The sequence below is a fragment of the Phodopus roborovskii genome, unplaced genomic scaffold, assembly GCF_943737965.1.
Source record: "Phodopus roborovskii unplaced genomic scaffold, PHOROB, whole genome shotgun sequence".
Lineage (NCBI taxonomy): Eukaryota > Metazoa > Chordata > Mammalia > Rodentia > Cricetidae > Phodopus > Phodopus roborovskii.
Window position 1 is genome coordinate 1099553 of NW_026125648.1, and position 18036 is coordinate 1117588.

The 18036-nt window shown below is 40.4% G+C and overlaps 1 protein-coding gene across 6 annotated transcripts in view; it reads right to left on the reverse strand.

Annotated features, from left to right (window-relative positions):
- Positions 1–18036, reverse strand: part of Tmem164 (transmembrane protein 164) — a 163642-nt gene that overhangs the window by 82076 nt on the left and 63530 nt on the right. For 5 of the 6 annotated variants that reach the window (XM_051178000.1, XM_051177994.1, XM_051177997.1 and 2 more), the window contains exon 3: positions 14664–14713. The exons of the other annotated variant lie outside the window; for it this stretch is intronic. In XM_051178000.1, the coding sequence (XP_051033957.1) occupies positions 14664–14713 (50 nt within the window). The remainder of the gene's footprint in view (positions 1–14663; positions 14714–18036) is intronic. 6 annotated transcript variants of the gene reach the window in all.

Sequence of the window (18036 nt, forward strand, 5' to 3'; positions counted from 1 at the left end):
CAGCATTCAGGAAACAGAGGCAGAAGAATCTCTGGGTTTGAGGCTAGCCTCATCTACATAATGAGTTTAAGGATAGCCAGGGTGATGTAGAGAGAGAGACCCTGTACAAAAGAAAAAGAAAGAAGACGAAAAAAGGCACTATGCTGCATGCACAAATGCGCAAAGCCATTCTCCAAAGGCTATACGCAGTAAGGTTCCAATTATATAGCATCCTTAAGATAAATCATACAAAGTAAAATTATACAGACAGAGCACCTTGGGATCCAGGGGATCCCACATCCTCATGCAAACTTACATGCAGACAAAATACCAATGCACATAAAATACAAATAAATACATTTCTTGAAAAAAGAAAGGAAATTGGAACATAAAAGTCACACAAAGATCTTTTTTAAGGTGATGGGCACAAAAAGAAGGTTTGGGTGGCTTTGCCTGTGGGCACAAAAACCATCCCCCTGGTTATGATCAGTGGATTCCTGCTACCTTACTCTGGACCAAATGGGGTCACATAAGTGCAAAGGTTCCAGAACATTTCCCCCTCTTATGAAGTTGACATAAGCTTCCATCTGGAAAATGCTCAACTGGTAAAAGAGGCTACTTAGAAAGGAATTTCCATTCTGAAATTCTACTTATCTGAGTGAAAGCAATTTTCAGTCTTCAATTTTAAAAGTGAGGTACAGGGAGAGATGGCGAAGGGCAAAGATGAGGATAATGTTATGTATTATTAGTAACACTTATTGAATACTTAGTAAAAGATTTCCAGAGGTCAGCCCCTCTGTTACCAACATTCAAGAGGGGAGTTACTACTAATACATTCTTTACAGATGAAGAAATGGAGGCTTAGGCTTGCATCTTCACTCAGGGTGGAGAAGCAAGCAGCTCAAGCATACATACAGCCCAGCTCATGAAATCCCACTGGATTACTCAGGACTCCTTCCATGACTATCTATCCAAGAAAATAAATGCTGAATTATCAGGACATGGTTTATATCCACTCATAGTACATTATAGTAATTATACTACATTATAGGATGATTCATCCAAGTAAAATATATTTATATGGCCATTAAAAATAATTTTAGAGAAGTATTTAATAAGTTAGATAGGGAAACAACTACAGTATATTAACTAAAATATAGAAGTAATTGTAGTTACTAACATTTGTTTTGTTTGCCTTTTTGTTTTTTTTTTTGTTTGTTTGTTTGTTTGTTTGTTTTTTGAGACAAGACCTAATATAGCCCAGGCTGGCTTTTAACTTGCTATGTAACCTGATCCCTCTGGTTCCACCTCCTACGTGTTGGTATTACAGACATACACTACCATGTCTAGTCTGTTACCTTTTAAAGCATTACAAAGCATAAAAAAATAATCATTATTTCCTTGTAGATACATGAAGAAAGCTGGAAGAAAATTATATCATCCTACTAACAAAAATTATATTATTTGTGACTGCCTTCTTTGTTGCTTTATGAAATGTTTCATTTTGTCTGTACAACAAGCACACATGACTTTTATAAAACTGGATCATGTCTACTTTTCCATTACTGGTTGCACAGCTGCAACACACTTTGCCCAAATCTTAGTAAACGGTATTGTTCTTTTTTGCAAAGACATAAGCACGAGAATCCACACTTGGCTTTCTCAAGATGGCAACAATTATCTGGAGCGATAGCCTTTCCTTTTTCCTGAAGATGGTGCATACCCAAACAATGTTGTAAAACACAGCTTCACAGAAGAAAGAATGGGAAGAAAAAAGAAAGCGATCTCTAGTCAGTAAGATCGTCACAGGAGGTCTATAAAAGACAAAACTGAATGTGCATACGTGGAGAAGAAGACAGTTCATGTTGTGGACATGAAAAGCAAAGAGAGACTTATAATCAACTGGAAAAATCCCTCACTCCTCAAAGCCTTAAGAAAATAATGTATATGAATACAGGCAGTAGGGTCCAGACAATTCAAACTTAGGAAAGCAGGGACCTGAGCTCAATACCACACCAAAGAAGAAATGATTTCCCAGAACTACCGCCAATTTCTTAGGACACTTCTAGGTTTCTGGTCTCCTTCCCCTTTAAATACATAGTGTTCTTCTGTACAAGTGGTCTTCTGCCAAGACCAAGCCTTAATAAAGCTGCACAAGTCAGAGGCCATCTTCTCAGTAATAAGTTCAAAGCTAAGCCCCAAATCAGCCACCTCCATAGCAGGCATGCAAAAAAGATGCTCCCTTTAAATGCAATATCTATGACTCTAGAGAGTGAGCTACAGTTCCAAATCTCAGCTTCCACAGAAGATGAGCACTGGGGGAAAAAAAAAAACAGTGCTGATACATTAAGACACAACAGGTTAGGGTTGAGGCTACAGCTCAAAGTTAAAAATAGCTGCCTCCAATGCACAAGTCCCTAGGCTCAGTCTTTAACATTGACAGGGGCTTGGTGGGCGCAGGGAGGAAAGGAGGAGGGGGGAGAGAGAGAGGGAGGGAGGGAAGGAAGAGAGCTAGAGGAGGGAGGAAGGGGAATGAGGAAAAAGCAAAAGAGAGAAAGAAAAAATCCAACAAGTTCTACCCACGTCTCACAGCCTCGGAGCACTGTGAGGCTCCTTGGAGAAAGCCATGCTATTTAAAATTTAATAATAATATAATCCCAGAAGAAGAAACATTTAATGCAGAGAGATACAATAATGTATAAGTGGGATCTAGAAAAGACCGTACTGCAAGGCTCCAGAATTATACTAATATCATGTGGCCAAAGGTCAGTGGGGTATCAGCCTTGCAATGCCATGATCACATGTCAAGCTGTCCTCATTCTTACCCTCACAAACCTCCACATTTCCCTCACCTACCTTGGCTCACACCTGGCCTATAGTCCTCTCTCCATCCAGCAGCCCTCTGCTCTCTGCGGCACAGATGAAATTTCATCTCCTCTCGTTCAAAAGCCTCCAGGGACTGAGTCAGCAGATACTCATGATCAGATAATCTCACTTGCATCACAGCTCCTCTGCTTTCCATGGGCTCATGAAGATGAGCAGCTTTCAGAGTTTCAGAACTGGGGGGGGGGGGGCATACCATAGGCTTCCAGAAGCAGAGGTTGTTGCTCAGCCCTCGGCCAGCCACTTTTCTTACATTGGACGGGTAGAGAAATTTGTAGCCAATCAAATTTCACAGCACACAGACGTGGCACTTGAGCTTCCCCAACTCTTGGTGCACATTTGGACAAGCCATCCCATTAAACAGTGGGTGTTCACAATGCAAGGCAACTGTCAGCTCATAACCCAAAGCTGGGAAAATCTTAGCTGCCATTGGCTTTTCCTTCCATTCTTTCAAGGTATCCCAAGAGAGAGAGAAAGAGCAAGTCCTAAAAGGTCAGCTTCTCTAAGAAGCTCCTAGACCCTTGTGACAGCTTCTAAAACAAGCATCCAGCTAGCCAAGGCAGCGCAATCCTGTAAGTCCCAGCAACTGGAGAGGCTTGGTGGGGAGGGGGGCTTCACTTGATCCCATGCATTCAAGACCAAACTATGCAATACAGCATGACTCAGTGATGAATGAATGGGTGGATGGATGGATGAAAGAAAAGTGCAGCCAAAGGGGGGGGGGGGAAACCAAGCTGAAAACTCCATCCACCTGTGGTTATTGGAGACCAGAAAGGGGTGTAAAAGCAATCTACCATGGGATGACACCACTACCTTTAGCCTAGCTAACAGACCCAATAGAGACAGAGGAACTCTGAAGCTGCTATGTAGCTACAGGACTTCATTGCCCCCAGTCCTGAGATCTTAGCCTTCCTCTATGTCATAAAGGTAGTGGAAAATAGACCTGGATCTGTGAAGTGTTGTCCAGGAACAACATTATATATACCAGAGCCCTGCTTCTCCAGCTCCTAACTCCTGGACAGATTGGAGAAGGCAGCAATTGAGGCTGTTCATAGTTGTTGATATAACAGGGCAGCAAAGACTAGAACTAAGAGGTAGACAATATCCTCTGTACAGCACCAAGAGAAAAGCAATAGGCTCAGAAGGGCAGTGCTATCCAGATATAAAAGCCCAGGTCTACAGCTGATAAGGAAGAACCTTGACCTTGAACCTACAGAAACAGCAGATTCCAGCCGGTGTTTAGTGAATCAACTGTGGTCAATAACTTAAGAACCAGGGTCTTCTAGCCTTGGGGATGGATGAGATCATCTATGGGCAGTCTAACTACCAACTGTATTATAATCAGGAAGGAGTGTCTGAGGGTTTTTTAAAATAGTTTAATAATTAGAGGGGTGCATCATTGCCATGGTGCATATTTGGAGGCCAGAGAACAACTTTTTGGAATTGGTTCTCTCCTTCTACTTGTATATGGGTTCCAGGTATTGAACTCGGGTCATCAGACTTGTTTAGCAAACATCTTTACCCACTGAGACATCTCAAAGGGCCTTGTTTGCTTTTTAAGATGTCTCTGATATGTACCAGAAGTTTCCCAAAAAAGAAAATCCCTGTTCTGATGCTTACATCAGAAGACATGAAGACTAATCCCAACCTTAATGACCATGGGATGGTGTCACCAGAAGCAACTTCAGCTTTCAAGAACCCTTTATCCCTCATCAAGGTATACATTCCAAGGACGCAAGAAATCACATACTGCCATCTAACAATGCTACTGTTTGTTGTACAGTCCAAACTACATTCTGCCTCAACTGTGGACTCTCTGTATGTATGCTAGATCTAATTCTTCTAAAGTTCGGGTACCAAGCTATGGTCTTGCTGTTCCATTTTTGTAGTGAAAAAATATGTATCATTAAATTCTGTATATTGACTATTTTTACTTCTACAATTCAGCACTAAGAATAGTACAACTATTACCACCAGAAGTCCCTACAACTCGTGTATCTGGTCCTGCTGCTTATATAACTAGCACTTTATTGGGACATACATTAATTCCTTTGCCTACTTTTAGACTGCTTTCTCACTATTAACATTCTTCAAAGCCAGAGATTATATTGTTCTACAACATGAGCTCCTAAGGTCTAAAATGTTGCTATGTAGCCCTTGTATGTATGTATGTATGTCACCCTAAACCAAAATATACACTAGGTCTCTACTTTAAAATCCATAGCAAACAGCAATAAATACAGTAACTCCCAACTTTCCATTCAAATAACTATAAGGAACCAAAAAAGATCAAATTCTCCAAATCAGTGAAAACCTTAAATGATGATCCAAAAAGACTGACAGCTAGAATCTGCAAGAAATCTTTGTCAGTAATATGAGTGGTGCTAAAGTGAGGGAAAAAATATCTATGGGCAAGCCATGAAGCAGCTTCTAAAAACCTGAAAAGAAGATAGAAATATCCTCAATTCTGCTGCGATCAGCCTCATAGCTGGAAACCCAAGAATCAGACAGCTGCTCCTCCACAGCATGACAACGGCTTGCAGGTAAGATTAGCAATTCCTGGAACCCATCTATATCTATTTAGAGCCGCTCATCAATTCTCCAAAGTCAAAACGGTAGAATATGATCTGATTGATGCTGACAAACTGCATACTGAGAAGGGAAGGCTTAATAAGGAAAGCTCTGGGAGTTACACATTTGAGAGACTATGACGTTTTACATACTTTATTTGTTCAGAGTATCTGAGAGCTTAGTAGTTAGGACAGATAATCTGAATCGTTACAAGGCTATGAGAAACGTGCTACAAAGCTGTGTGCACCAACGTGCCAGCAAAGAATGGAACTGAGAAGTGCTCCTAACCAATACCATAGAGAATATAAAAATATTTAAAGGCAGTATACACAATCTGTCTTTGACAAACAACAGATCCTCCTTTGAATATGCATAGACATACAAAAAGCCAGCTCGGTTCCTATGAAAATGTCTGGCAGCACATGGGGAAACGCATATCATTCTGAAGCACAAACATGCAAATTTAGTGGAAGAACCAGAAAGGATTTTACAAAACTGACTGTATCCTGAATAGTATGCAAGAAAACCTGGACTCTAAGAAGCAGGTATCTTTTAAGCCACCAGAAGAGGCACACTGGGAAGAAGAAATGGCAAGCTAAGGCAAAAAGAGAACTCTGCAAAGTAAGGAAGAATGACAGTTACGTTTCATAGCAGGGGTGACAGAAATCAAAACCAATCACATTCCTGGGAAGAAAGCCAAATATGAGTCTCCTGCAAACCCACAGAGGAAAGGGGGTTACACAAGCAGTCCTTCAAAGGTTGCAATTAGGGATTTTATCAATATAATATACCAAAGCAAGTCAAAGAGGAAAAGCACAAATGAACCACTCAGCATCTTATACCCAGATAGCATTGGCTAAACTGAACAGCTACCTAGCTACCTATGTGCTGAGGATGTAATTCAGCAGGGAAGCACTTGCCTAGCATGTCCAAAGACTCGGGTTCTAGTCCCAGCACCACAATAGATAGATTGATAGACAGACAGACAGACAGATCCATCCATCCATACATACCTACATACACAAAGAAGTAAATTCTTAATTTTTAAATTAACAACTTAAGAACCAGATAATTGCTTCATATTATAAGATCTAACTTAAGCCAAGAGCCAATGTAAGAGTCAACTGATACCAATCATAAAAATATCCCCATTTGTACTAGCTGCTTTTGTGTGTCAACTTGACACAAACTAGAGTCATCAGAGAAAGGAGCCTCAGTTGAGCAAATGCCTCAATGAGATTTAGCTGTAAGGCATTTTCTCATTTAGTGATCAATAGTGGGGCTGACCCAGCCCATTATGGGTGGTACCATCCCTGGGCTGGTGGTCCTGGGTTCTGTAAGAAAGCAGCTTGGGGTGATGGTCTTGGGTTCTATAAGAAAGCAGGCTGATTAAGACACAGGAAGCAAGCCAGTAAGCAGCACCTCTGCATAGCATCAGCTCCTGCCTCAAGGATCCTGCCCTGTTTGAGTTCCTGTCCTGATTTCCTTCAGTGATGAACAGCAATGCTGAAGTATAAGCCAAATAAACCCTTTCCTCCCCAACTTACTTTTTGGTCATGGTGTTTCGTTACAGCAATAGAAACCCTAACTAAGACACCATAAATGAAACACCAGAAGTATTTCCATTAAAATCAAAACCAAGATAAGGATTCTTGTCAGTATGTGTATTATTTAAAATGGTGCCAGAAAAATCTAGCCAATACAACTAGGCCTCAGCCAAAAAATAAAATACAAAAAAAAAAAACACAATTTTGCTTTTTAAAAACAGGTAAAGTTACCACTTGCAAATTGGTATTTCCAAAATGATCTAAGGGTAACATACAAAAAAATCATTATATAAATAAGAATTAAGCATAGTGGCCCAGTATAAAACAAACATATGAAACTGGAAATCTTTCCTATGAATCATGAATAATAACAGAAGATACAATAAAAGATCATAAACTACAAACTGTTTTTAAAATGACCTTGTTGAGAAACACAAACACAGAGAGAGAGAGGAAGAGAGAGAGGGGGGGAGGGAGGGAGGGAGGGAGGGAGGGAGGGAGGGAGGGAGGGGAGAATATAAAACAAAATTTCAGGAAATTAAGAAATGATTTCCTGAAGCCACATAGTGGTGGCACATTCCTTTAATCCTGAGTTCAAGGCCAGCCTGGACTAAGAATGAGTTCCAGCACAGCCAGAACTGCATGGAGAAACTCTGTCTTGAAGGGAGAAGGGAGGAGGGAAGGAGGGAAATGAAAGAAGAGGAGAGGAGGGGAGGGGAGAGTCATGTTTTATCATGGCTGAAGAGACTCAATGTTGGGATGATGTCAGTGAATTTGTAGGATTAAAATATGTGCAGTCAAAAATCCTGGCAGGATTTGGAAGAGAACCCGTGAAAAACACTTAAAATTCACCTGAAACCAAAAAAACTAATTGAGAGTAGCTATGAAAAAGAACTGTGGCTGACATAGTAGACTGAGATGGCAAAGAGATATCTGGTCTGCCTACCTGTTGTTACAAAGCCAAGGCTATGAAGCTGAGGGCTTGACCTGTCCCTTTGCCGACCCAATGAAGGCCATGATACTCTGTGCCACTCTTTGCCTCAAGAAACTTCCTGTGGTGCTAGAAAGCTAACTCAGCAGTGGAGAGCACTGGCTGCTCTTGTAGAGAATCTAGATTCAATTCCCAGCACCCATAAGGTGGCTCACAACTGTCTGTAACTATGGGTCCAGGGGCTCTGACACCCTCTTCTGGCCTCCATGGGCATCAAGCACACATGTGGTACACAGACATATAAAAGGCAAATTTCCCATACACAGAAAATAAAATATTAAGAAGCAATGTTTAAAAAGAGTATGAAGCTGGGTTAAAACATAACAGAGATAAACAGAAGAGTAAAATACACCCCTGAGCTAACCCTCAGCACACACAAGAACTTATTAAAGTGTGGCAATGTGCTAATGACCTTAGAAAATCCTTTGCTAGGGATGATGGCATATAACCTATAATCCTCGCACTGGGAAAGCACAGTCAGGAAGACCAGGCATTAAATTCCAGCCTCTGCTACATGAGATCCTCTGCCAAAACAAATGAACAATAAACAGAGAAATAAGAAATCTACTTAGGGAAATATAGAAGCTATAACACCATTTACCCTATTCAGAGAATGCATTTTATATGGCCACATTAAATATTTTTAAAAAGTGTAGCACTGGATTTTCTAGCTAATCTTACTGTAAGAAAAAGTCTGCTCAGGCATTAAAAAAAAAAAAAAAAAAAAAAACAGGAAGAAAGCTGCTTGTGGTAGTGTATTTGGGAGAATGAAACAGGAAAACCAAGAGTTTGAAGCCATACACAGTCAATTTCAAGTCAGTCTGGACTACAGGTTGAGACCCTGTCTCAAATAATTAAATGTATACATGCATCCATACATACGAAAAACTAATGGTCTGAAGGAAGGAGTAATCAATTTGACCAAGAAAAATGCAAAACTGATGGATAACAAACACTTCACTAAAAAGTTAAAAGGTGCAGGACATGTGGTGCATGTTTTTAATCCCAGCAATTAGGAGGTAGAGCCGGAGGATTTCTGTGAGGGTGAGGCCATCAGGAGCTGCACAGTGTGGCCCTGTCCTTAAAAAAAAAAAAATGTTCAAACATAAGCCAGGCATGGCGGAAATGCTGTAATCCCAGCACTGAGAGGGATGAAGCAGGATGGTCTCAAGTTCAAGTGCAGCCTGGCCTACATAGTGATTTGTAGACTAATCGGAGATACATATCAAGACCCATCTAAAACTTCAAAAATTGTAATGGAGAGATTGCTCGGTGGTTAAGAGAGTTGGCAGCTCTTGAAGAGGTCCCAGCACAGATGTCAGGAGGTTCAGGGCTGTGTGGAACTGTACTGCCTGTAACACCAGCTCCTGGAGATCTGACACCTTCTTCAGGTCTCCTGTGTACGTATACACAGACATACACACAAGCACATACATAAAAGTAAGTCCTCTTTTGAAATTAACAGCAAAGGTGGTAAAAGGCAAAAGGAGTATTAGCTGCAAAAATAAAAAAAACTTCTAGACTTCATATCTACATAAGTTATTCAACTAAGGGAAATATCCTTACATAAAACTAATAACACGAATTTTGATAGTCCACAGAGGAAATTATACAAATGGATAAAGAACATATGAGGATAAACGTATTGTGTGTTATGTATCTGAAATCTGCTAGAATAAAGAAGAAAAACTGAGAAAAAAGTTGAGAAGAAAAGTAACAGTGAGATGCTTTGGAGAGCCGACTTCCTGGCTACTCTTCCCTATCCTTTTCTTTATCAAAGGGAAATCTTTTTTCTTTTTCCTTTGGTTTTTTTCGAGACAGGGTTTCTCTGTGTAGCTCTGGCTGTCCTGGAACTCACTCAGTACAACAGGCTAGCCTGGGACTCAGGAACCTACTTGCCTCGGCCTCCTGAGTGAACAAAGGTATGGGCCACCCCACCCTACCCGACCCCACCTCGGTTTCAAAAGGAAACCTTATTTATTCGGTTTCAAAAGGAAACCTTATTTATTCGGTTTCAAAAGGAAACCTTATTTATTAAGACTAAGGGTTTAGCAAGGTGGTACATGCCTTTACTTTAATCCCAGTGCTCCGAGGCGGTAGCAGATGAATCTGTATGAGCTGCAGGCCAGTCAGGGATACACAGAGGGAGCCTATCTCCAAGGGGGAAAAAAAAGAACTAGAGACAGGGAAGACCAAAGATCATATACTATGACAGGGTACATTCTTTAATGGTGACTGGGTCAGGTAACTCACTTGAAAGTTGGAGTACTTCAATGCTTACTTCCTCTCTAGATTGTTTGCTTTTTAACAGCACTTCATACAATGCAAACACTCTGTAAACGTGTTATACTATAGTGCCTAGGGAATAATGACAAGGAAAAAAAGCCTCCTGTTAGAACAGATGCAATCAGAAAAGAAACCAACAAACCTTTCAGTGTGCAGTAGGTTGAATCTGGAGAAGTGGGACCTCAACACAAAGGGCAGAATGTGTTGATTTTAGTCAAACCTGAATGGGAACAAGGTATTCTACTGGGTGGCCATAGAAAGTACTAGGAGACTGCTCTTAAGGAAAAAGCCACTCTAAGCAGCCAAATGAGGAAAGGAAAACAGCTCTGATGCAAAGAGATGGAGAACAGTCTTGCATGTACAAATACAAATACAACAAACAATGCTGGAGCTGCTAGCTGAGCACCTACTCACAAAGAAGGAGCCCTGAGAAACATGGAGATGGGGGCTTTCAGAAGCAGAAAGTTACCAGGCTGGAGTTGCAGAAGCTGGTGACCTTAGAGTTCATAAGACCATCATGCCCAAGGTTGCTGTGGAGTGCGCCAAGTAGAAACCTGACAATTCTAGCTATACGTCTCAGATCCATGGTTTCTACTGAGGCAGCCCCTTTAGCAGCAGGCCACAGCAGCAGCACTTAGCAAGTCACATATCGACAGAGGTGCACATAAATGAAATTGTCACGACTCAGCTGGAACACTGGCAAGCTATCATTCTTCCCCGTGACACAAACTGTGAGATCCCTGGAGAGAATCCTGCCCCTTCTCCGCCCCCAAAAGAACCGTCAGGCCCAAACCAGCATGGGGCAACGTGACCTGCTGTACACATAACCCCTTTCCTTCGGGGACTGGGCATGTCTCTGCAAATAACCTGCCAAGTTCTGTTTAGCTTGGAAGCTAGCAAACTTGCACAGGACTGGTATAGCAAAGCACCAGTGGACAAATAAGAAATGGGTAGGTAGCACCCCTCAACGAGCCCAAAGCAGAGCCTATGGGTGTGCACTGGGATGTAAGCACTGTTAAGTAGCATAGGCGCATGGTTCTAACACTTAAAAAGGAAGATTAAAAAGATGAATAATTCCAAGACTTTAGTCTAAATGGCAATCAAAAATCGATAATGAGCAAATTTAAATATAGAAGAGATAACAGAAAACATACAAAATTAAGGTCAAGAAGAAAAATGATAAAGAGTATTGCATACTTACCCAAACTTATGGCAATAAATTTCAAGATAGAGAATAAGTAGATAATTTCCTAGCAAATACAAACAACCAAAATTAAAGCCAAAAGATTTGAATAGATTGGTTTCCATAGAACAGATATTGAAAAGGTAATGATGGTTCTACCTAATGAAAAAGATACCAAGTCCAGATGTACTTTACAAGGGGGTTGCATTAGACCTTCAAAGGACATATAATTTCTAAGTGTAATTAAACTATTATGGGCCAAAGAAAAAGAAGAAACACTCTATGATATGTTACCCATTTTATCTTTAATCTTCAAATCTAATGGAAACAAAACACAAAAGATTTCAGTCTCACTTATGAATACTGAAGATACATTCTAAACAAAATACTGATGAGCTTTGTATCAAAATAGTAACATAGTGTGATTAGCATGTTTACTTCAGTAAATTCAGAAATTCTATCAACATAATACATTGCACTGTAAAAAATAAACGAGCACAGAACTTGACTCATGTGCTTCAGGAAAGAAAAAACTTAGAGCAAACTTTCAATAGTAACCAATCCTGTAAGCAAATGTGAAAACACAAAACTGAAAACTTAAAGCCAAATAAACAAATGCCAGTAGCAAGTGTAAAAGAACACAGAAAACATTTTGACTTTAAACTCTTTAAACCATCAACATTATTTCTATTTAGCTATCTGAGTTTCTACAAAACACAACAAAAATGTAAGTATTGAAAAGATAGAAGAAAAATGAAATTTACCAGAATAGGAGAATCTGTGCAATAGCTACGCATAAGATAAATATTCATAAAACTCAATAATCATTTTCTTTGATAGCAAACAGTATTTAGCAATGGAGATGAGAAAGGTACTTGAGCCCCAGCAGAAGGAAAGCTATTAATTCTTGGGAAATTCATCAAAAAAGAGCATAGGCTAGATAAGACGAAGAGAATAGATCTAATTAACACAAAATCAGATGTGAACATGCAAAGAAATACAATTTCTTAGCTAAAAAGAACTACATAATTAAAAAGTTAAACCCAAAGTAATGCAATTTTAATTAGAATCCTAGTACAACTGGATGAGAATATTGAGTAAAATGAAACTTTAAAATGTATAAATAGGGAAAATTGACAGGACAGTGCTAAATGAATTTGAAACTAATGTAATTAAATGAATATGCTCTTGGTACACAATCCAATGGAACAGAACAGAGAATCAATAACTTGAGCCGTGTACATAAAGCATTTAATAGCTGACAATGATGGATGTTGAGTTTACAGGAAAAAGCAAGGAGTATGTAATATACTGTTCTAGTACAACTGGTTATCCATCTTTATAAAGCAACTTTAAATAGAATTGGAAATGAGGAAGTTACATAAAAATAATATTTGTATAGAAAAATATGCAAGACATTCACATATATAGCCGGGCGTTGGTGGCACACAGCTTTAATCCCAGCACTCAGGAGGCAGAGGCACGTGGATCTTTGTGAGTTCGAGGCCAGCCTGATCTACAGAGCAAGTTCCAGGACAGGCTCCAAAGCTACACAGAGAAACCCTGTCTTGAAAAACCACACACACAAAAAAAAGACATTCACATATACACACAAAAATTGAAAGCAACAATATAGAAGGTTACACACTAATGGTTATCTCAGCATTATGGAAGAAAGCAAATATTCATTAATATGGAAATGGCAAGATAAATTGTGTACTGATGATATATTTTGCAGCCTTCTGAAATAAGACTTATACAGTAGACTTTGAAAGATTTCTATGAGGTACTGTTGAGTGAAAACCCAGGATGTATTGAAAAATAAAAACAATTAACAAGACTAAAAGCCACATGAGCTTGTCCATTCACATGGAGAAATACACATACTGATTTATCATATGGCAGAATAGTTTGAGTTAGGGGCCAAGCCAAAAGAAATTGCAAAGGACCACTACGAAATACCCAGTAACCATATTTCTGTATTTCTGTATAAAAATAAGTAAATTACATTTAACTGAGAAAATTAATAGTAAAATATGAGTAAACAATGTGATTTTTGCACATCAGAATAGAAAGACAAAAGCTGAAGTTGTCTCTTGGGAATAGGAGGGAGATGGTGTGTAATTTTTGATGAAAATTGTTGCTTTCATCCTAATGAAATAAAATCAATGAATATTGCTTTAAAAACATTACACTGAATAATTGAGCTCATTTTGAAAAGGCAAGGGAGGGAAGTGAGGTTAAATAGCCCTTTTCTGTGGGAGCTGTCCACATAAATATAAAGTCAGGATCCATCACCCCTCACCCGGAAGAAAGTTACTCGCCTTAGGCAGGAGACTAAGTGGCTATTGTGAGGAGCTGTTTGCAGCAGCAAATGGGGTAGTTTTCCCCCTACCTAACACTCTAATGACTTAAGTAAATCAGAAAGCCATTTACTCTACTCTCAACTATCCAAGCATCTGCAAGGCCTATTACTTCCTGCTCCCTCCCTCTGGCCATTTCGCTATTCTCCAATAGCTGCAACATGGGGGTGGGGGAGGGAGAGAGGAAATTAATTCAGCCCATTTACCTTCGCACTAGCGACTCTAATACACGGTCTGATGAGGGAGATGATCACAACTCATGGCTAAAATGAGGGTCCTGGGACTCTTACTAATTGAATTTAAGTAAACTTGCCTTCAGACAAACATGTCTGCTTGCAGTATTCTCTAATGGAATGGATGTTTGCTGATCTTTTAAAGAAAGTCAGGATTTCTAGGGCTAAGGTTGTGGCTCGGTGACAGAACATTAACCAGCAGATAGCCCTGAGTTCAATTTTCAGAATCGCTGTCACTTCATTTTGCACCTGAAGGAAAAATGGCCATTAAGGCACAGGCCTTCAATACCACATAGTCAGTGAAGAGAATGTTAGGGGAGACTATGGAATAAAGGTAGGTGGCCCCCAGCAGCTCTCAAGAGTAACCTCAGTAGGACAAGCTGCCAAGCCACCCTGTTTTGGCTGTGTAATCACAAAGTTTGGTTCAATGGGATTTGCCAGACCTCAAAACTAGCCACAACCCGTACATGACAGTTCAGTGGACCCCTACAGCTGCTCATTCCTTACGAAAGGCCAAAGAACCAAGCAGTACAATCCAGGAGGTTGACAGCACACTGTCCTCTATCATCAAATGGAAAGAATAGCCTGCAAAGGAAAGGCCAAGAAGCAAACACAATTTTCTCTTACTTGAAGATGACGGCAGCTCCTGGACATGGAGGGCAGGCCAGGAGGAAGATCTGCAATTGAAAAATTAAGAATGGTTAGTGAGCAAAACACTGACTTGGTGTCACTTTAATAATAACATTTAAAAGCAAAACAAAACTTTAACAACAAAAATGCAATATAAAAAAACTAGAAAAGTAAAATGTGTATGTTGTATTGGTTAAAATCTGTATAGTTATATTTTACCAGAGTACATTTGTATTTGTGTGTGTGTGTGTGTGTGTGTGTGTGTATGTATGTATGTATGAAAGAGAGAGGGGGTGGAAGGGCTGATTTTTCAGTGCTTTAACTTCAAGATGCCATAAGTAGCCAGTCTTTGAAGCTTTAACACAGGGCAGGTAAAAATAGATTGTGCGCATGGAAGAGGCAAACACACATGGTTTGCCTCCCATGAGGGTAGGTGTGCTTATCAATACTCAGGGCTGCCAAATCCAGCACATGAAAATACAGGGCACCAAGTTAAATTGCAATCCCAGAGAAAGAATAAATAACGGTTTGTGTAAGCAGGCTGGAAGTGTTGCACAAAGCACAGTTCTATTTTGCTTTGTGTTTATCTGAAAATTGGATGTAACTGGGGATCCTGAATTTTCCCAAAACTCCAACAAACTGCTACCTGAGATTCTAAACCCCACTGGATTTGGTTTATTTCTAGATGGGTAATTCTTTTTTAATGCCCTGTTATCATGACAGGCAAAAATGCCAAACAAAAGAATCTGTCATTCTAAGAGGCCAATCAGTTTGCTGCTCCTGGGTGTGCCGCAGGACTGGACTACAGCCTCTGAAGACCTGCAGTGGTTTGGCCTTTCCCCATACAGTGCTCTTCAACTGTCATCAAGGAGAGAACATCCTTTGCAAAACTTACAAAATACGCAAATTCCTGGGTTCTCGCACAAAGCAATCTGATTCTGCAAACCCGGGGACTCCCCCACCACTTCTGCATGCTGAATCAATGTTCCAGATGGAATGAAGGCAGCCATTCATGCTAGCCTCCCATGCTATGTGGTTGCTCTTGAACTCTGAGGGCCAAAGACACATGGGACTGAGGATTAACTAATACCTAAACCTTATGTTTACAGGGTTCCTTGACCTAAACTGATTTAACTGTGTGGTTTTAAAAACTCATTGACAGCTTTCCCTGTCATAGTGAAAGCTCTGGTAATTTCCATTATGGGCTTGTCAGCTTTGCCAAGTGTGTGTGCTTTGTCATTTTGTTCCTCTATTCTCTGAGGACTCTGCAGTGAGAAGAATAATCTGTACCATAGGGAAGACATCTGCTTGGCAGCTAGAATCCCTGCTAAGAGGAAAAGAAGGGAGTATGGAAAAGAAAAAGTGTCCCAGGAAGAATACCAGTGGCAGTCCATCATCCACGATCAGGACACCCATCCCCATGCCTTTCCCCTCTGGGTCCATTTGATTAAAGTGCAAATAATTTTAGGTCCACAGTCCTCTACTGGTAAACCCCAAATCCAAAAGGCTCTAAAACAGAAAATGTAAGTTTGCCCAAAGCATGACTTTCTTTGTGGAGAATTTTCACGATTTCCCACAGAAATAAGATGTATTTCATTGTGTGGGCTGCATTCCCAGAGCTCACCTGTAGTACATGCAATACTCTTCTTCCATCCACTATGTTGCCTGTCTAAAATACCAAAGAAGCAGATTGCTGAACTACATACAACTAACTCTAATGGTATGAATAAGGATCATGGGCTTGAAATTTTGATTCTGCAAATATTAGTTCCTCCCTACACCCTAGCCTAGCCCGCAGGAGCAGTCCAAGAAATAGCTAAATGAAGCTGGTGTTCTTTACCCCAGACACAGCAGGAAGGTTACTTACCTTAGGCGAAGGACCAAGTTGGAGGCTGCCCATTGTTACCCAGCATCAGGCCCACCAAAGCCTACACTTTGAAGCTACAGTACAGAAATGAAACCAGCTACCAACCACCTTGGAAAGGGCTCCTGTTATTCGGCAATACCCCAGAGAATCATTCCAGCAGCCTGAGTTTGTGAAATACCCAGACACTTGCAACATGCCAAACAGAAAGTTAAAAGGCAATGTTGGGGCTCACAATTCATGAAGTCTTACTTTTTTTGTGTCAGTAGCCTAGAAGGTCAAACACAAAACTGTTTAACTGGTTCTGTACTTTCCTTCCGCAGATATTCAGGAACCTACTATGAGGTGTAAGCCTCCAGCTCCAAGATACTCCCTTCTCCAGTTAGCCACCATTACTCACAGAGACAGCTAGCTTGTCTAGTCTTGAGTGTACATGAACTTACCAACAGTTACTTTCCCAGGGCCAAAACATTCTAACTGACATTATGGTCTTTCCCACCTAGCCTGTCTATGCCTTATCACCAGGATAGAGAACTTTTTCTTCCCCCAAACAATCTTTGAGTCAAATACAGTGAATAAATTAGCAAAAAAAAAAAAAAAAAAAAAAAAAAAAAACCTCAATAATCAACACATTCCATTTGTAGGTAACCCACATCCTCTTTCAGCCACTCGAAGGATTTCTAAAATTGAGACTCTGCTTAGTCGGGCTGAGGTCACAATTATAAGGAGTCTTAGCTGATCATGCATTGTAAAAATATTTTAACTTAATCAGCCTATGAAGCTTTGCTTTGGCTTTGTTTCCTTTAATGGGCAGCTCCGCCACCTCCAACTTATGACAGCATGTTTTAGACTGGCAGAAGGAAAGCTAAAGCATCTCTTGAGTGGCAAATAGTAGAAGACATCTAGAAGTACAAAGAAGATGAGAGATGAGAACAGATGCCAGCAGATCCCAGCACCCACTTGGTCCTCTACCTATGTTCCAAACTGCCCAGTGCAGGCCTTAAAGAAAAGAGCAAAATCGGGGATGCAAGCTGAATGGTGCTACAGAGAACTGACACATCCCATCGAAGGCAGAGCCAAGTGACCTAACCTCACTTCACAGATGGAGAGACTGAGGGAGAAAAGCTCTCACAAGCATTTCAGATGAAACCCCCAATGTACTTGTCATGTCACACTCATAAAGCAGGCCACAAAGGCTTTCTCCTCCTGCTGTCTAATGCCAGTACCACCATACATTCGTGAGGTCTATTTTTTTCCACCATGAGACATCTCAAAACACCCAAGAGGGCATCCCATCATACAGATCCAGCAATGCCCACACCAGTAAATTTTAACTCAAACTCATATATTAGTCCCAGGTCTGGTGGGGACATGTGATTCGCAAACCCTTATAAAATTCAAGTCATTATAAGACTTGTCATACAAGGCTAGTCATTCCAGGGGAAAAAATGTCCAGATGCTATTGAAAAACAGTCACAGTTCCCTAGGAGAAATCCCATACAAGTC